General features: G+C 42.4%; 1 protein-coding gene across 3 annotated transcripts in view; it reads right to left on the bottom strand.

The window, feature by feature from the left end:
• GRM1 (glutamate metabotropic receptor 1) overlaps window positions 1-21,073 on the bottom strand; it is a 195,024-nt gene that overhangs the window by 15,323 nt on the left and 158,628 nt on the right. For all 3 annotated transcript variants that reach the window (XM_087776109.1, XM_087776113.1, XM_087776110.1), the window contains exon 8: window positions 17,164-18,094. In XM_087776109.1, coding sequence (XP_087632235.1) covers window positions 17,164-18,094 — 931 coding nt within the window. The remainder of the gene's footprint in view (window positions 1-17,163; window positions 18,095-21,073) is intronic.

Below are 21,073 nucleotides of genomic sequence, written 5' to 3'. Positions count from 1 at the left end.
TCCAAAAGGGATTGCAGATGGCAGTTTTGGCCATTAATATAAGACAATTTCCACTTCATTTTTCTCCTTTCTCTTACCCTATCAAGCAGATGCAAACTTTCATTTGTCTTCCTCAGTATCAATAAAAATATACACACACACACACGTGCTTTGACAAAAATCTCAGTTATTTTTGCACATGGAATGTATCAATGAATTTCTGCAAAAAAAGTTGTCATTGTATTGCAAATAAAATGCAAATCAAAATTCAGCATTTCTCCCCATCAGACAAAAAATTGTGCATGCTTGCCAGACTTCTGGTTACCTCAACACAACAGATTCATGGATGGTATGTGCATGTACTACATAATCAGTACAGCTGCTCGTGAGCCAAGCAAGCCATTCTTCTCACCACATACTAAAGCACGGGAGCACAGCGTGATGTACAGAGAATACATGCATACCCATTTTGGAGAGGTAGATGCCTTGAGATGACTTCTGAACTATTATGAATAAAACACAAATAAGACATACTGCTGAGCAATTTTGTAAACCTACTGCCTTTGAAGTCTCTAGAATAATTAAATTCCTTACCAGATGTAATTGAGATTTGACCATTTAAAGGCAATCATAATTAGGAACTTAGCTACCATGCTCTCTCCTACACCCTATTAAAGTTATAGAGATTATTAAGCTCCCGATTAAACAGAATATCCAACATTTCTACAGACTTTCAGTTTTCTTCATCTCTTGACAGAACAACAGCTTTCTACTTTCTGTGCTTGCTTTGTTAAAAGTCAGAAATTAGTAGTTTATTCAGTCACAGGTGCTAATTTTACAAAACAAGTAGCAACATGCAGTTGATTATCGTAGAGAAAAATCCAGTTCTAAATTTATTTCACACACATGCATCGCTGTATGCACAATAGAGGGCACACAACCACTGAGACCCTTGCTCAGGGACCCTGGCAAAGGTGGAAGACGTTTGTTTCAGAGCACTGCTTGGGACTTGGGTCTTCCTGAGTCAACAGGCTTTACCAGCTATCATCTCTCAGCTACTGCAGCTTGCAGCTGCTTCTGGCTTACTTAGTGGCATCCCTTGTTTCCCGCCCTGTATTTCTTCTTATTCAGGTATATCCCTGGAGTGAGTTCAGAGCATTTTGCTCTCCAAGCTCTGGGCATCTGTAGGTCGTGTTATGAAGTCCTTCTGTGTCAAAGGAAGAAAGAAGCCTGCTTCCTCAGGCAGTCCAAAATGCTTCCTAACATGTTCAAAATACAGTGAACTCTTTTCTTACTGTGGCTGTAGTTGTGCTCCTCAGCCAAAATCAGATATTACATGTAACAGCGTATGCAACCCCCAAATGCCTCGCCAGGTTTGCATTCTGTGGGAAGCTGTTGTTAAAATGCTGCCAAGCTCCGTGAAAGCAGTGGTCTGCCTTTTGGTCAAGGTCAAGGACATTTGGATTTATAGTGTTATGGGAAATGTAGTGCATGTGTTAATTAAACTTTATTAATTATTTTGCAATTATCAAATCATTGTCAACTGCACAAATAATAATAAATGCTTTTGAAGCATTCAATTTGAAGTATCCTTGTAGGCTTGCTTTGTCTTACTAGTAGTGTGTGCTAATACTGCAGAGCCCTGATTCAGGATTAGTGCCCAGATCTCTTTTTTCCTTCTATTTTTAATTATGACAATGTATCCCCTCTTCTTCCTCCCAGCCTTGCAGGCAGTGAGGGCACTTCACATACATTTCTCTGGTTACCAGAAAATTAGGTAGCCTGCCCATCTTTACAATATGAGGATTAATGGGTCATTTTTTGGGCAGTCTTCTCAAGGGTAATTCCTGCTGAGTGGTTATTTGTATCCTGAGCCCAGAGGCAGGATGGATCTTCTGTGCATTTGAACAAGGAGTTGGCATACCATCATGAAAGTGTCTGAACTGCTTTCTAACAAACCCCTGGGTGCAGTAACAGGGAGTCTGGCAGAGGAAGCAGGGTGGCAGTGCAGAGGGTTCCTGAAAGAAGTGGATTAATTGCTTTACTTTATGTTCTCTGAAGCAGAAAAATGCCTCTAGCCAGTCATTCAGAACAGGGTAGGTAACAGGCCCGTTGGAAACTGCAGCGAGGAATATAAAGGATCTGAGGGAAGAGTCACTCTTGCCACTATTTTTTTCTCTTAAGTGTAAATGAATCATCCCACGAGGCAAACAGCTGTGTCAGGATTGTAGGAAAGTGTAAATTGCTATCTGTAATGTTTTATATCTGAACAGCTATGAAACTAGAAACATTCACCTTCTGCTCTGGAATTACTCTCTCTGCTCATCCAGACTCCCCAAACTGACACAAATTGAATGAATCTGTCTGGCGTCCAAGATAACTAAAGCGCAGGACACTGTGTTACCTATCATCTGAAGCCGCAGTCAGACGTCCTCCACACTAGACGTTGTCCGAGCCGTAAGAAAACCTTTCACATTCCCCACAGTCAAAAACACCCAGAAAAGCACAGCCCCAGATTTTACACAATCTAGTCTGAAACAATTGACCATCAATGACATTAGGAAGAAAGCCAGGTGGGGAGGGAATTCAAGAGAAGTGATGATAGCATCATGCTGATGCTTACAGTGATAGCCCTGAATCATTCCCTAGTTTTTAAGAACTTACATGTAACCCATAGCTTTAATACAGGAAAGGAGAAGCCTTGTGCCGTCTGCCCTGTGTAGAACTACTCCTAGAGCAGTCCTGCTCCAGCATTCAGACTGACTGCCCTCCGCACTCCCAAGGGACAGCTCAGCAACACCACGAACTTTCTGGCCTGCTTTTCACCTCCTCGACCCTCTAGCAGTCTGCAAGGTGACTGGGGAGGTAAGCACACTTTGTATGTAGACCCAGATCAGTAAAGTGCTCCACTAAACAGTGATCCCAAATCCTTTTGCCTTTCTATAGGTAGCATCTTCCTAGGCAGAAGAATGTTCATCTTCTGATGTTTGTCTCCTTGAAAGGTCAGGTTTTATGTATGGTTGTCATGGCTGGATCAAAAGATATCTACATAAAAAGAAGCAAGGCGATGTCCTTTTCCTGTAGGAAGAGGAGCTGAATTTTCAATACCTTTTGTATGAGCCAGGATCTGATAGAAGATTTCTTCAATATATTTCATTAAGCCAATAGGTGAAGTTGGGAAGATGGACAGGTTTTCAGTAGAAATTAATTTTTAAAACACAAGCCCTGAATTCCAAGCTAAGTGGTAGTTGGACGTAATTGCTCTGAGTTTTAACTTAATTATGCTAATCAATGGTGCAGTGGCAGTTTTTGGAGAGAAAGAAATCATTAAGAGCTGTGGAGCAAAGAGCACTGCAGTTAGGAGGGAGGTTATAGGGTCATTCACCCTTGCCATGCGGTGTGAGACATACAGATAATTATTGCCCATGGAGGACTGAGGAGCCGGAGGGATTTCACAGCACACCCTGTCTGTCGAGGTGTGAGCATCTGCCGAAGAGGACAGAAAGGTCACAGTCACCAAGGAGAACATAGTCCCAGTAGGATGCGCAGAAAGACCCAGCACTGAGCTGCACGGTGGCTGCACTTCAGGACACCCCGGGCCAGCAGGAGCCAGCTGTGCGCCCAGGGGAGCGCTCTGGCCCCCCGGCTGCTCACTCCTGCTGCTCCACCTGCCCCTCCGCCCCAGCACAACCCTTGGTGCAATTGCTCAATCAACTGGCAGGGAATGACAGGGACAACTAATCTGGGTCACAGCTAAGCCAGACAAAGAAAGAGAAAAAAAGAAAAATTATCAGTTCCCTGCTCCAGTTCACAGTGTGGCCATCCAGGCTCTTGTCCCTGCGTAAGTGAAAGGACAGCATGGGGTAAAGGAAGGCTTTGGGTGTCATTTCTGGCTTAGGGCAGCTTAAAGCATTTGTGGATTTACACACTATGATAGCCCAAAGTAGCTGCAGGCAAATCTCTTGGCTGTCCAGGACGGTGGCAGAAGAGATTTTTGAGATAATTTAGATAACCCTAGGGATTAAGAAATGTGTATAATTTAGGTTTCAGAGAACATGAGAAAGTAAAGGAGAAAGGACTGCTCACTGAGTGGCGAGTACGGAGATCCCTGGGGCCACGCTTTGCACCCCACAGGAGCCCGTACTGCCCACACACATGAGCTCCCGCTGCACACACAGGCGAGTCCCCGCTACGCACCCATGCGAGCTCCCACTACACCCCTGTGAGCCCACGCTGCGCACATGCGAGCTCCCGAGGACCCTTGCAGAGCTGCTGGGTTGCCCCTGTGTGCTCACGGCGTTAACTTGCCACCTGGGGCATGCAGGAGAGCCGGAGGCAGTGCGGGTTAGCACGGGCTGCCCCAGCCCTCGCAGCCCATAGCTCGGCGGCGTTAACGCCATCCACATGCTTCATCTGCTCGCTGGGCATTTTTTGCAGTCATCTGTGCTGCTGCAGCTATGCTTTCAAGTGTAGCCCCTTGTCAGTCCTTGTCAGTCTGCTCAAGGTAGATAATCCCTCCATGGGGGCTTACACAGACTGTGGGATTTGCTTTTTTGTTGTTGTTTAGTTGTTTTTTGGGTATTTTGCTGCTGGCTGTCTGGTTAGTTGGCTGGTTTTGGGGGCTTTGGGGTGCAAAAAAATGAGTAAAGTGGAGTAAGTCCCAATTTCCAGACAATGCTTGATCTGGGAAGGCAAGGCTTGCAAGCCAGCCAAAACGGGCTGAACTGAACTATCTGAAATGATCCAGCTTGTGCCATGAAAAGAATTGGCCAGAAGAAAACATAAAAAGACATTTCCCGTGGAAGTGGAGAGGAAGACTAAGAAGAGCGTGAAGTAAGAAATCAACAAGAGCAGAAGTTCCTGGCTTTAACACACTAAGGATGAGAGAAGAGTAATAGTTTGCAAACACCATGCTGGGTAAAGAGAAGGAGGGTATATGAGCTAGAAGGTGGCTTGCAGATGGACATTTAAACTGAGCCTGTGGTTCTCTGGGGATACCTGGGATGGATCAGACTGAAACTGCAAGCACCAGCAAACCATCTGCTAGTGAGAAGCTGCTAGAATCAGATCAGGGGGCACTTGTTTTGCTAGAGTTTAAGATCAGCTTTGACATCTCCCGGCTGTGGTGCTGCAACACAGCTGAGCTAATCTAATGATTTGCTGCTGAGAGGGACAACTCTCACCCCTGTTCCCCAAACCAGGGGCAGCAGGGACAGCTTCTCTGGTGCTGACATTAATGTTTATCTGACCTTGAGATCTGGCTCAAGGACAATCCAGCAGACAATAATTCACTTTCTTTTTTTTTCTCTCTGTAAGGTTAATTTTACAGGGTGGAAGAAAACCACATCCTGCATGCCACAACAGAAGAACCACAGAGCAGAGAAGGGGAAACAGCTTAAGAAGAGATAACGAAGCAGTAAGCTAGAAATGGTAAATTGTTTATAATACAGTAGTAAGAAACCTGGAGCTCTTAGTTTTCAAGTGGGTTTTAAAGTGACAAATTGTGTGATTACTTCTAGCCTGCACAATTTTTTGCTGTTTACAGTGATAATGCCTTTTAACCTATGCTTGTCAGGTGTGGGAGGCTGAATGCCAGAGCGCATATATGCTCTGAAGAATTAGCTGACTTGTTATTTCAGAATTAAATAGTCTTTAACAACTTTAATGTGGAGGCAGATGTTCTATTGATAAAATATACTTTCCTTTTCAACCCACACTTAAAGTGGTTTCTTAGAGTCCTTTGGCATAGCAGAGAACATAACTTCTGTTGTTGGCCATGATTTTTAGTGACTCTTTCTTTGACAGTAGATGTCTTCTGTCTGGACATTAAATCTGTCATAGTCTGTTCTGCCAAATTCCAGACCTGGGCCTGGAAACCCCAAACAAACATCTGGTAATGCTGATTTTGCCCATTCAGAGTCCTTGGGGCACAGAGCTGAGAACTGGGAGAACACAGGAGACTGGGGTCAGATCTCTGCTCTGGGTGTGAATGGTACTCAGTGCATTTGGGACAGATGGAAAACAGTATCAGGAGACAGGTAAAAAAAGCATCAAACCGTACTAGCTAAAACCATATCAAAGTCAAGCAGGAAGCGAAGATGGAGATTTTGAAATTCCTCACTCTTCCATTTACAAACTCTTAAATCAACATAGACCAAAATAAAGAGAAGAGAGTTGCTCTATTACAGACATCTGTGGGACAGGCATTTAGCAAAGACTACATCCAGATTTTGGGCTGAGTAGTGCACCAGAAGTTAGCCTCTGCTTTGCCACACATTGTACGCAGCACCAGCCTCTGCATCTTCTGTGTTCTACGAAGTAATGTGAAGAATGGAAACATTAGGATAGCATTAAATGTTGTAGGAGGTAGTACAGGTGTTTGTAAATGAATGTGTCTGAATTTTGGGGTATTTTAAGAAAAATGGACTTCTGCAGGTGCCTGGCTAGTGTGCTGTGTCCTGTCCCTGTAATAACTGGAACTCAGCTGCTGCCGATGGTAAGGCGCAAAGGTGTGCAGCTTGTGGTCTCACAAAGGCTAGTGGAATCGGCAGTGGTTCATGCTGTTGAGGCATATGTAAGCTGAAACTGCTTGACATTTTGTTACCAAAGTTTATTAAAACTCTTGTAGTCAAAAATACTCCCAGCTCTGGGAGCACAAATTGGGGGGGGGGGGGGCGGCGCTAGCCTGAGCTATTGCTGGTGAGAAATTTTTTCAAATCCTTCTTTAGGACAGGGAAGAGCTGTGGAGAGCATTCCCAAATTACAGTGATGATATAAGTCAGAATAGTCAGGTCTTTGTGCCTTGGTGGCAGCAGGCATCATCCTGACAAATTTGCTTTGAAACACATTACTGATCAACTGATAGAGCCATGTGCAGGCCTCTTCCCACAGCAAACAAAACATATGTGCTAGTGTCGTCCAGCAAAGGCTTCGACAATATTTCTCTAATGAAACATAGAACAATACTGGACTGAGACTACCACTGTGTAATTAGGATAAAACACTGCTCAGACAATTTAATTTCTAACAGGGTGGAAAACCATACACACCTACAGTCCCTTAACAGAGATGGACCGTCTTCTCTCTCTGGGGGTGTGATTTGCCTATGAATTACAGAGTCTTGCTAAAAATCAGGTGCTCTGTCAGCATGTGTTTGCTGCGTCTGCAGTTTGGCCTGCAGTGTTTTGTTTTGTGAGGCATCCCTGAGCAAAGGGGAGCACTCATCGCAGGCAGGGATAAGCTCGGTGGACAAGCCAGAATGGGAGATGCCTTTCACATCAGTGAAAGAGGTGACATCCAAGAGTGCTGTCCTCTTCTTGGGCTCTTACGTGCTTGTGTGTCCCTAAGCATGAAAAAGGATTAAATAAATTAGCAGTAGTTCTGCATTTCACATTAGTAACTTTGCACTGAATTGCTGGGATGAATCAAGAATATTTTTCAGACTACATCTTAATTTGAAGAAAAAAAACAACCCCCTGTATTAATTGTATATAGATGTGTATAGCGCTTGTGCTGTTTTATAGCCTTATCCTTATATAGAGAATATCAGAGATCCACATGGTATCCTTCAGTACCCAAATTTTTGTTCACCTCTAAATTAGCTCAAGGATGTATGAAATCACAAGGTGGCTCAGAGATCCCTGCACAATAAACACTTGCAGAATATCCCGTGTGTTTATTCTAGCAAGTATTTGTACATGAATTATCATGTGTTCATGAAATGTCACAGCTCTGCTTCTGCTGAGGGGAGGTGAATAACTGAAGCACAGGGCTGAAAGATTACACCTGTGAGGATAGGAAGGGGGTGAAATGCATTCTTGACTTAAAAAAAAATCTTAAAGTAGCCTCTAGGAGACTTGTATTTTAGTTCTTTATTCCATTTCCATTTTAAAATGCTGAAATAAATAAATAAATGGCTGTTATGCATTTAAAAATGATATTTCAGACCACCTCTCCTTAAACATGGGTTGCTGTTTGTTTTTTTTTTTTTTCCTAAGTATGTGCTTATGAGAGTTGGAGTCTGACTGCTATATGTAATATAGGGAAATATCCAGGGTTTTAGGTGCTCATCTGGATGCAACCTTCAACACCAATTTATTTACCTGTCACTCTTAAAAGGAGAAGATTTCTTCCTTATTTTTCTCACAGAGAGAATTCTAACCAAAACAATGTGCTATTATGCTGCTAAGCAGATAAACATCATTTGCTTATATCTACATGTAAACACAATTGTTTGTATCACTCACTGTTGAGTTGGTGTATTTTTGTTGCATCCTAACTGGATTGTTATGACTACATTTCAGAATAAAAATGCAATAAATAATACATACAAATACAAAAATACAAGGAAATGTAATAAGTGATCCAGTCAAGCAAGAAATTAAATTACAAGTGATGTCCTTATTCCTGTGTTTTATGCCAAGAAACGTACTAGTCTTCCCCAGGATTTCTGTAGTACTGCCTTTGCTTCCCTTCAGTGAGGAAGCAGAGATTGTGGTACATAACTGTAAAGCTCCCCTCTGATGTGATTGTGTATCTATGCGTCATTGTGTTTAAGTATTGAGATTCATTATGCAAAGCTGCCTGGTGCTACAGCAGTGCCCGTAAGTAAAACAACATTTTGTCATTCAGCATCTTGAGAGCAGCAAAACAAGAGAAGGAGCTGTAAAGTGAAGTTCTCCTGGAGTCCTTTGGTAAGAACTTGGCTGCGCCCAGAGACCATCCCTTGGGTTTATGTCCTGTCAAAATCTCCTGGGAGAACAGAGTTGTTAATATCCATGAAAAGAAATTGGCAAAACTGCCCTGGACTGGCAACTTCTGAGAAAGGGAGGAAATTACATAAAACCTTACACAACAGCCCTTTCACCTAAAGGGGCCATCCAAATAAAATGTGGCTCTGACTGGTGACAAAGAAGCAGAAGTCTGGATGGGAGCCCAGGTGCAGGTACTGTGCTCTGTAAACTAATTCAATATAAGCTGGGTTTTGTCTGAGGGGGGTTTATCCCCATTGCTCTTAGTGGGAGGCCACTGCTTTTCTTATTTATTTCTCTTAAATGTAGTCTCAGGCAGCCTTTGTTTGGCCACAGAAGGAAACCCAGAGGAATAAGGCTAAACTGCCGGATCTCTTGGCTTGTACTTAATGACAATCATCCCAATCATATTGTATATCTGTCCCTGCTCCTTCTCCTCAGCTTGCCTTAGGAGTGGCATGTGATTGGTTATGCATGTGCTGGGACTCCCTTTAGCTGGGGTAATTTGCAAGGAAAACTTACAGCGCCTTATGCAGCCTTGCCCCTTACTTCTCATTAGATGGAAAAAGTAAATTCTCTGTCTCCAGACTGGTTATATTGCACCTATATACAGAGATACATAATCTGGTATATAATTTGGTATACACAGTTGCCATGCCTGGTTTTTAAATAAATATGATTTTTAGTATTCACTTACATCACTAGAAAGAATGCAAGTGCGGAAATGACATCTCAGAGTTATTTGTCACCTATTCTGTGCTTTTTCAGATGCATGGGACAGAACCACATCATACCTATTAAAGCAAATGCAAATTCAAGGCTAAGAGGACGGTATTAGATATAATTACATAGCTCAATTTTAATGGGCAACCCTGCAGCAGGGCTAGAAGAGATTGCTCTTGGATTATTAAGTTTCAGACTCCCTTATTTGTGTTTCTTCCCAATTCTTCAACATCAATTGTAAGAGTCCCTTTGGAAACATATAACTGTCTTCTGGGACTTTTAAATATTCACTTAAATCAATATACTGACAAGGACTGAACAGCTTGACTGAGTTTGTTGAATTTTCTTGTTTGAAATTCACATCACATACATGAGAGAGCTGGGTAAGAGCTGTTACCTGTCACAGTGCTATGTGTCCACAAAATCATTAATGGTTTAAGCCCAGTAAATAGCTGAGCAAAGCCAGCAAATGTACCAACTGCTGAGAGAGATGTTTGGCATTAAAACCTTCAACTGTCCCTGTAAGCATATAAGATGCTTTCCCAAAAATGCACTGCAACCTCAGAAAAGGGTGAAGGACTACACCGCATACAGAAGCTAGGCAAAGGCCAGGGAGGGCTGCGACGGGGAGATGAGTTGGGCCAGACCAGAGTTGCCACCTGTCTTCCCCGTGACAGCTGTGGCACCAGGTTGCCACACCAGAGCTGCCACAGCTCCATCTGCACTGCGAAGGAAGCAGACTCCTCCGGGATATTCCCTGGGTGGGACACAAGGGTGAACCAAGTGTCCTGTGGTTCTGGAACCCTGTGCCCTGACGGGGAGCCGGGAGCCAGTCCTGTATAATTTTTCCCACTATCTTTTTTTTTTTTCTTTTTAATCTTTGTGTTAATTCCCACTTGCAGGAGCTTACAACCTTACTGCTGTTTCAAAATTCTCTTCTGTAATATGCCTTCCCCTCTGGGGTAAGCCTCAGCAGGATGGCTGTGCAGGCCCAGCAGGTTTAAAGGCATTCTTGAAAGTGCCTTGGAATTTGGTATTTTCCAAGGTCTGTAATGGTAAAAACAAAGGATTGTCTTATTGTGTATGCATACTACTACAGGACATGCGAAGTTTACCCACTGCATCAATTTTCTAAATTGCAAAGCAAGCTAGCCTACCATTTCCTATTAGATTCAGTGATTGTCTCTACGCTGGTTTGGCAATGCTATAAGAAGATAAAACTACACCAGGCAGTAATCTGTACAACAAGCATTCAAAGATAATTCTTACATGCTGCAGGCTAGGCAACACAATTTAGGACCAAAGATAATACTTAAATATATTGTAGACTTCTCAGGTTGGGCTTGTCTCCTGAAGTGCAGCAGTTTAACAATATATTCTTTTTTATAGGTGTCCTGGTTTTGGCTGGGATAGAGTTAATTTTTTTCCTAGTAGCTGGTATAGTGCTGTGTTTTGGATTTAGTATGAAAATATTGTTAGTTGTTGCAAAGTAGTGCTTATACTAAGTCAAGGACTTTTCAGCTTCCCATGCTCTGCCAGGTGCAAAAGAAGCTGGGAGGGGGCACAGCCAGGGCAGCTGACCCAGACTGGCCACAGGGGTATGCCATACCGTATGGCGTCATGCTCAGTATATAAACTGGGGGGCACTGGCTGGGGAGCAGCGATTGCTGCTCGGAAACTGGCTGGCCTTTGGTCAGCAGGTGGTGAGTGGTTGCATCACTTGTTTTTCCTAGGTTTTGTTCCTCTCCCTCTCCCCCTTTTCATTATTATTATTGTTATTATTATTATTATTATTATTGTTGTTGTTGTTGTTGTTGTTGTTGTTGTTGTTGTTGTTGTTGCTGTTGTTGTTAATTATATTTTATTTCAATTATTAAACTGTTCTTAACTCACTAGTTTTCTTACTTTTGCCCTTCCCATTCTCTCCCCCACCCCACCAGGGGGCGAGGGTGACTGAGAGGCTGTGTGGTGCTTGGTTGCCGGCTGCGTTAAACCACAACAATAGGAGAAGGTACAATGGTGACCAGTTATTATTAATCCTCCTTGCACTTTCCACTAAATCTTCTTGTTTAATACCTTTTGATGCATTTCAGCCAGACAGAGTGAAATATTCCCTGTGCAGCTATGCCAGGTTGAGACTGGTTTTGTTCAATTTCACACACTTTAGCCTGCAGAAGTCAGGACAAAATCCATTGTTCCTACTTACATTAAAAATGTTTCCATGTCTTCTGTTCACATGTCTCTCCCCTCCCCCCTTGCCTCCATAACCCCCTTCTTAAAGACCGCATATTGACTGCATGGAGTAGTAACGTGAGAGCGAGAAGAGAGAATACTCCTGACCATCTCTTCCTATGATGAGGCACTCAAGTTGGATCAAGTGAGAGCCTGTAAGAGATCGGCATTTGTATGACTGCAACTGAACATGCTGAACATTTACTCTCTGTTTCTGGAAGCTCCAACTCTTGCCATGCTGAGCTGTGCATTTGCCTCCTCCCACCACCATGAAAAACAGTGAAACACAATGTCCTGCCTTCTGGATGTACTTATGGTAAGATTCCCTTCACTGTGTGGGAGGGAGGCTTTGAAAATGAAGGGGCTGAGGAGCCCAAAAGCCTTTGTAGACTGTGAGTCGCCAAGTGAAATGAGTCCCAGAAAAATACGGCATGTCAGCACAGCTTGCTCAAGATGAAATGGCAACTCAGCAAGTCAGTTTAAAGAGAAAGAGTAACTTAAGAATACCTGGAGATAATTTTATAACTGGCAAGGCAAAAAAGCAGATGGTTCCTTAAGCCTTGGTAAGGGAACAGACACATGTTACTAGAGGTAACTGAGAAACCTCGTTCCCAGCTAAAAAGCTGTATATAGGGACCCAGTACAGAGGGAGAGAGGATGAAGAACAGGAACAGGCTCCTGTAAAGGAAGCAGGGAGAATGTACTAAGGGATGTTGGGTTGCCCAACCCTTTCTATTGGAGTAGAATAAAGCCATTTTGAGAGATCCTTGGCCCAGGTGACTGCCTGGACACTGCTTAGAGCGGATGCCTGTGAGAGCAGCCTAGAGGCATGGACTGCAAAAGTGTGTTAAAAAGATAAAGTACATGTTTGGAAATATTTAAAAACAGTCATTCATTTCTGAGGGCAGACAGCTGGAAGAAAAATAGTTGAATGCAAATATATTAAAATTACAAGGAAGGAAGCAGGTGGCTTACGCATTAATGTGGAGTCCTGGCCACTCAGTGAGTCTTGCTAGTTGGCCTTTCCATCAGCTCAAATTTTGCTACACAACTTATGTTGACAAATAAATCCTTATTTACTCTGATTCAGAATGCACTAAAATGGTGCCCAGACCTGAAGTCTCAACCATAAATTTAAAATAATTTATATGTGAAGACTGAGGCAGTACCTAAGCATCACTGCCAAACCTGGAGCTAATTACCCAAAGATGAACAACAAACTTATCCCCTGTGGTCCCAGCTGCAACATTGATTCTTCTCGTGCCACTGCAGCCTGCAAGAAGCGTGGGAGAAGAGGTGAGCCTTGCTGCATGGCTCAAGCTCTGTTTGAAGTGTGCGTGTGGACTATAGAAAAGCAACACAACAGACCTGCAGGTTGCAGGCCTGGCTCCAGCCTCCTGCACATTGAGTAGGGTCCATTTGAAGCAGTGGCTGGAGAAGGTGTTTCCTGAACCCTCCTCAAGATCAGCATCTTCAATGTCACTGGTTATTTTTTCTGCATGTAGTACAGAAAGGAGCATTGCTTCCTCAGGGAAGCAGTCATACAGGCACTGTACAGGAGTGCTGCTCTTCAAGCTGATTGACTCTTGTAGACCAAAGTAACATTTGTGGTCAAGAACAAGGCTAATGATTGCAGCAAGATCCGTATCCAAAAGTTACAATCTTATAGCTGGAAAAGAAACCAAGAAGATTAAAAAATGCTGCTATGTCATCATCCTGTAACAGCCAGGATCTCGTAATGTCATCAAGCAGCAAACTCTAACAATAAATGTCCCCACAAAGCTTCAATAAAAGCAGCAGATCTCACTCTCTCTCAATGTCTCCTGATGGAGCTGTTCCATTTTTTATAAATATTTAAATATTCATTTGACAAGAGGGAGAGACTGAGAGTAGCTCAGTACTGAAGACACTCACAAGGGATCTCTCAGACCCAGATTCAAGTTCTCTCACAAAACAATACAACATATTTCTCTAGGGCTTGCATCAGGACTTTTTTCTCTGTTCCAGGACACATTGCTGGTCAAGAACAGAGAGAAAGGAGGAGACTTGCCCTGGGACAGTGCCTAGTCCAGTTGTAGGGCATTCACCTGGGAAGTGAAGGAGATGCTCTTAACCTAAGTGAGTGCCTTAACTAATGGCTATTGGGGTAAAGTTCCCTCACACTTTCTCAAAGCCTTCATCCCTCCATGGGAAAAAAAGAAAGTCCCCCTGGCCCAGAGAGGATCCCTTCCATAAAAGCCCAATTCTATGAAACATTTTGAAAGGCCAGAATTTTCTGATGGAAAACATATTCCACTGGAAAGTTCCCAACCAGCTCTATTTAAAACAGTGCTGGCTGTAATTGCTCATAGTTTAATTCAACCAATTAAGATAGACTTCAAACCACATGATTGCACATAGCATCTTTGGAGTGCAACAGGTCAGTAAAGGCAGCGTGCTTTGTTATTTAAGTGAAGACCAGTGTTATTAAACAATTTATTTTCATTGAAACTCTGTTGGTAATGCAGCTGGGACAGACATTTTTCATGAGGATTTTCTGACCTCTGTATCAGCACCAGATATAGCTGAAGGGTTTAAACTGACTAATAGATCATGTGTTAATAGACTTCCCCGGTTAATTCTTTTGCTCTGCTTTAGGAAGGAAGAGTGGGTTGGCTTGCTCTAGTCCCCAAGCTATACTAGTTAAACTAGCAGCACAACATTGCATGTGAGTGCTTTATCAAGGTTTATATAAGTTTGACTTGCCCTTGTAAATGTAAACTGGTTTCCATTTTTAAAACTAACTCAGTTTATATCTGCACATCAATTTAATTTAGGTGGATGCCACTTTTCTGTTTATAAATTGGAATTCACTGGATTAGCAGAAGAGGGGTTTGATACAGACAGGAAAAGAGAGATGAAAATTGAAAAGAAGAAAAAGAAAAGCAAGCTAGGAAGAGAGAGAAGAGATAACAAGAAAATGGATGGAGAGTTGTTGTAAGACAGCTGGAAAAGAAATCTTTTGAGTGAAGCACTGCTGGACACTTACAGACAGAAAAATGCAGCCATAGGGAGGGACAATTACAGAATCAAGAAGCAGACCAACATACTCAGGGATCTGAATTACTGAAAAACTGGCAAATAAATCCCAGATTTTGATAAGAAATGAGAAAAATGTTGAAAATCAGCCTGGAGGCTATTCCTGTGGGCATTAAGCATGTTCCAGTAGTTTCAAGTCCTGTTTCAGGATGGACCTGACTGCACATTTGAGTTATCTAGATGCTTCAAAGGCTTCAGCAAATTCTAGTTTTTCCTTCTTGGTTTCCTCATTGACTCACAGTTCTTTGTGTCCGCACAATGTCCTCACAAGCTTTGCAATGGACTCTGGTAGGAGCTAAAATACCCTCCAAAGCCCTGAAATGACTTTTTGTGCTGTCTTGTGACTTTATTTCCAAAGCTGCATGTTTGTATATTACACTGCTTTCAGTTCTTCATGCCCAGATACAGAGCGGTATGCTGTCCTTCTCCATCAGCAAACCTAGCATGCCTCTGCATCTGTGCTGGTTTAGGCAAAGAACGTAGCAGTAACTGTACCAGAGGTTTAGGTCAGAGGTTGGGATTTTGCTGTGTAAAAGATCTGGACGTTTGACCTGAGACAAAAAATCGTATTAACTAGGTGCTGAGCTTTTAGTTTAGAAGAGCACCTTAAAACTCTGTAGGTCTTTTTTGCTTCATACCACTCACACAGGCTCAACAGAGAGGTCAAGAAAATCTTACTAAAATTATGCAACAAACAAATTGCTAAAAAGCTTAGGTAAGCCCCGTTGCTTTTTTAAGGTGACAATTCTGAGGAGGAAGCTTGGTTTTTGAACAGGATGCAATATTTTCTCATATTATGAACTGTGTTCTAAATATATTGCATTTGGGACTTTTAAAGTACAATTTTTTGGTGAAAGTAGAGCAACAGTAAGCACAACAAAGAATTAGTTACTAAGTTTCTCATGATCTAAAATACTGAATAGTCCTTTTTTTTGTCATACATCATCTTAAAGATACCAACAGTGTTAGCCAGAGACTACACTGCAAAGACACCACACTAGTTTCTTGCAGACATGTCAGACCCCATCCAACTTCCATAGGGTCAGAGGAAGGTGGATCAGGCTCCATCTTTCTATCTGCATGGAATTCAAGCTCTTGAGCTACAGAGATTTTTGGCCATCTCCCAGTGCTGCCTGCCACTCCCAGCTCCCTCTGTGTCTAGCTCAGGAGCTGGCAGTCTTATCATGGCCTCCATGGCACAGTGAGCTGTATATTTGGGTTACTTACATCTCCATTACCTTCTCTTCCGACCCCCTGTCTGGCAACAAAATAAAAAGTATTGAAGTAGCAAAAGGCAAAATTGATCACAGCATGGGTTTTCTATGGTATTACCTCCATCCTTACCCCTTGCATCTCCAGGACATACGAAAACGGTTCTTATGCAAACTGAATCAAAACAAACTCGAGTGACTCAGAAAAACCTACAGATCCCAAAGAGCTGGAAATTAACTGAATTTTAATTCTGTCAGGAAGCTCAGAAATGTAGACTTCACTGGTTCTTTATTATTTTGATAATTTTTTTTTAACTGGGACAAAAATAATCTAAGCTCATGTCTAGCCCTATGGTGCTTCTTTAAACATTAAAAAGCAATAAGATAACAATGCAAATGTTCAGACAGCTGCTCACAGGGAGATGCTGTTTGAAGTAACAGTTCTCTCTCCCCCTCTGCTGCAGCTGGGTTGCTTTTAATTATTAGCAAGAAAAATAGCAGGTTCAATAGATGTGGATGCAAGTTCATTTTCACCATCAGTTGACTTCTGCAGCTTTCACACCAACACTGGGTTTGAGAACATGGACAAGTTTACACTAATGATGATTAAGAGTATTGCTCATAATTCTGAATATTAAATAGAGCATAGGGATAGCATGAAGGGTGCTTTTGGACCACAATCATGAGGACTGTCACAAAACACTACCTTACAAACTAATGTTCAATCCCCAGCTTTCACACGCACATCCCAGTGGCACTGGACAAGTACATGTGATTTACAACCACTTAGACATACATTTCTGGTCCCCTTTCCCAAAAGGCTACAATAGCACCACAGTTTGAACATAATGCAGAGCAACTGCACGCAGGGGCGTTAGATCCCCATTACATGCACGGAGAGATGGGAGAAGCTGCAAATGGACCTTGGTTACTTTGCCACTGCCTGACCTGCCCCAGAGGTAGAGGGAATTGTGTACAGGGCTGCCTTCAGAGCAGAAGAGAAAATAAGAAGCAACATGCCAATATCCATCTGAGGCTTAGATCTAAAGGAACATTTCCACCTTTTGTGCTACACATGAGACGAGAAACTGTTACATACCTTATTATTCAGCAGACTACGGTCAACCAAGAGAGGATGGCAAAGAGAGGGACAGATACAAATAGATGTGTACCTGCAGTCAATCACTTACTTTGGATTTCCGGCCCCTGGCTTCTTTCTCCGGAATATGTTGAGGAAAGTGTTGGACTTGCAAGGTGCCTTGCCATCCCCGACATGCATACGCACCACATCTGAGGTGGTGAAGGCACTGCGGACGTTCCTCTCAGGCTTGGCTATGATGATGTACATCTTAGGAGTGAACATGCACCCCAGCGCCACTGTCACGCTCAGGCTTACTGCAAAACAGGTGGTGATGATCTTGTAGTTGCTCCCGAAATAGATAGGCACAAAGGCCAGCCAGATGATACAAGTGGTGTACATGGTGAATGCAATGTACTTGGCCTCATTGAAATTGGCAGGCACATTGCGAGTCTTGAAGGCATAGTACGTGCAGCTCATGATGAGGAGTCCATTGTAGCCCACAGGAGCCACAACACCTAGGTTGCTGGTGTTGCAGATAAGGTAAACTTCCTTAATGCTGGGGTAGGAGAGGATGGGCATCGGGGGCTCCAGGATGATCAACGTGATCACCAGTGTCAGCTGCACGCTGATCAAAATGGAGGCAATGACCACTTGGGCCCAGGCGCTCATGAAACGTGGCTTGCGGGTACAGATCTTCTTTTTGCTGCCTGCCAGGATGCGTGCAATGCGGTTGGTTTTGGTCACAAGGGCAGAATAGCACATGGCAGAGGAGAGACCCACCAGAAGGCGCTGGAGGTAGCAGGATGTCGTGGTGGGTTTAGCTATAAGGGTGAAAGGGCAGACGTAACCCAGAAAGATGCCAGCAAGGATAATGTAGCAGAGCTCCCGGCTGGAGGATTTGACAACAGGGGTGTCCCTGTAGAGCACAAAGATAAGGGTGACAAACATGGTGACCAGGATCCCCAGGCAGGAAAAGACCACAGCCACAATAGACTCTATATTGCTCCACTGGAGGTACTTTACAGGGATGGGTTCACAGCCTGCAGTATACAGAAAAGAAACAAAGTGTTAGAAAAGTAGCTGCTTGAAGAAAGAACTTTTTTTTTTCTGGCTCCCAATATAATCCAAACATTAGTTTATGCCTATGTGCCATGGATTATTAAAACCATTTTACAAAACAGTGAACTGCAGCATGGAAAAGTTTGGATGAAATATGTTCAAAAAACAGCCATCAATTTTGCGTGTCCCAAACATTTGCTCATGATGCTACAAAGGGAAATGAGATTTGGAAATTTTTTCGTAATTTTTCTTGAGATACCTGCTGACAAGCCCAGAATATCAAAGGCAGAGCTGGGAACAGAACCAAGACAAACTCAGCACTGTCCCTTCATTTCAGCAGGGAAAGCATTGTTACAAATCAGAATGGATAGCTTTTTGACCTCCTCAGACTAACTTATTTTAGTCTTTATCAAAATCACTATAACTTGACCCACTACATTTTTGTGAAGGTGTGATTTTATAATTAATAGAAATTAATTAGAGATCTGTGGGCAGAAAAATGGTAATAAATCCAAAGTTGTAATGGAACTACACCATAGATACTGTACCTTCTTAGTATATTTCTGATTTTTTTCTTTTAATGTTACCTTATTCTCATTTTGTCAAACCCTCTGTTCATTGTTTTTCCACTAAATAATGTAATTTAGTTATTATGGAAAAGCCATACCCATAAAATATGCATGCCTTCAAAAAATAACCGGAAAGGCTCTCCTTTGTGACTAGTACAGATGTGCAAACATAGGTATCAGTTAAGATGGTACTTAACTGCTCTCTCCCACACTCAAGTTAAAGGAGTCTCTGGCTACCTTCTTCACTGTGCTAAAGATACAATACCAGCAATAATCATTACAGAGAAAATAAAATCTCCTATGTTAATAGGATGTTATGGTTGTGAAGGTGAGTTACTGAAAACCTTCATTCTGACATTTCCTAATTTCTGTTCTTGACTTAATAGTGCCAAAATGTGTTTAACATGTTTCTGTATCCCACGGTAAGTATCCATGGCCTCTTCTACTTATTGTTTCTGTCCTCCTCCAGTTTACCTTGGACCCAGCTCACCTTTCGTGGCTTTCCCCCATCTCTCAATTATCTTTCCTCCCAGTCCCTCACTGTCCCAGTCTCAGTTCCCCTTCCAGTTCATTTTTTTCCTAGCCGGTCACCTCTCCACCCAGATGCCTCCATTACGAACACTGCTGGTCCAGCTTTTCACATCCTGGACCAGCTGCTCATCACCTCTGCCTGTCTGAGTTGTTGGACACAGCTGAGAAGAGCAAGGAAAAGGCAGTAGTGTCAGCGAGCTTGTAAGAGTGTCATTTTTTTCCTTTCAGTTTTGCTGCTAAATCTTAGCAAGGGCCCTGATATTGTGATGAGCAAAAGCCATGCTCAGCCCCTTCCTCCTCAGTCTGCAGTATATCTGCAGAGACCAACCTCTATGAACTAGAAGCTTCTGAGGCCCACAGTTTTGCTCAATTTATACGCATCTTCCACAGGGTGACACAAAATTACCTACTGATACCTCTACCAAAATGTAAAGTCCTTCCAAGTATGGGAGGAATAAACAGAGATATGGAACAGGCTTGAACAGTTTTACTGTAACCTCATTTTGAGGAACAGAAGAAGAAAAAATTTTTCTTGTTGAAATTAAAAAAAAAATCAGCCTGAGGCAAAGTCCTGACATGGAAAATTTCTGCTTGAACTTTTAATGTCTGCCAATGTCATATGAACTGAAAGAATGTATAATTCTGTACTTTTTGTCTCTAAGAGTACCAGGCTGACTTAACTACACATATTGTTGTCTACTTAACTACCGGTAATGATGTTACAGGTACCTGTAACATCAAAACCAATAGAAATTACAGTATGTGCAACTGGAGGTCTTGTTTTATAAAGAAAAGGTATTCTGTTTTGCTCAGAGTGGTCTGTTCAAGACTCAGGTAGGTGAGGAAACCTGTTCTTCCAACCAGTATTTTTATGGTGAAATATGAAGGAAAACATTTTTATTAGAAGTGCGAGCCTCTGGCCATTTGCCGCAGCAGCCCTGGCTGGAAATTGGCTCCTTCTTTGATTTAATAAAAGACTAAGAATCAGAAGCTCCTGCTCGTTGATTAATACATGCAAAACTCTTCTTAAACAAGAAGCCAGTCTGTGGTTGCTGGAAAGTTTCAGTGTGGGCTTTACGGTTAGCAACATCAAGCCATACTCATTCCATCTTAAACAATATTTTCAGAGCCCTGAGTCAGCATGGTGGTTAAGCCTATCGATTGCTTTAAGCTTATCCTGTGTAAGGTCTTAGAAATCTGTTTCGTTAAATCAGTGTAATTCCTGTGCACCAGCAAACCCCAAGAGCCACGTGTGCTACAAACACTGCAAAAAGCTGCCTGCACTCCTTCCATCAGCAAACAGTTGTTGGTTGTCAGCACCTGTGAAGGTGAATCATTTCCCAGTTAGGAGAAAGTGGACTAGGGAACCTTGCTGAGACTGGGGGAGGATACCCAGGAAATGGTGTACTTACAGGTTAAAAAAAAAAAACCACACACACAAAAATCCCCCAAAAAACCCACAACACCTAACCCAAGCCTCAAAAAATCAGAGAATTAGTGGCAAAAGCTTCACAGTTAAAAGTTTCTAGTAAAAAGCTGTTTGGTAGCTTTCATCTACTATTTTCTGTGCACTTTAACCATGAATCATTTCCTAGAGCAGAGGCTAATCAATTTTTTTTTTTTTTTAAATTATATTCATACTGCAAGGCCAATAAGACAATCCAGGATGTTTTCTGAGGTCATTAACACATCCCAGGTAACTGATGGCCCCAAACCTTTACAATTCATTTCATAATAACTCTATGAAATTTCCTGTCCTATCTTGTTTTATTGCTTATTTAAGATGATTTATGTAAACTGGATTTACTAGCTTGACATTCATTCTTCTTATATTAGATTCTGATACTACAAAAGATATCT

Source organism: Nipponia nippon, unplaced genomic scaffold, assembly GCF_047370975.1.
Source record: "Nipponia nippon isolate SJK-2023a ecotype South Korea unplaced genomic scaffold, ASM4737097v1 scaffold_4, whole genome shotgun sequence".
Classification (NCBI taxonomy): domain Eukaryota; kingdom Metazoa; phylum Chordata; class Aves; order Pelecaniformes; family Threskiornithidae; genus Nipponia; species Nipponia nippon.
This window is presented reverse-complemented; position numbering and strand designations above follow the sequence as displayed.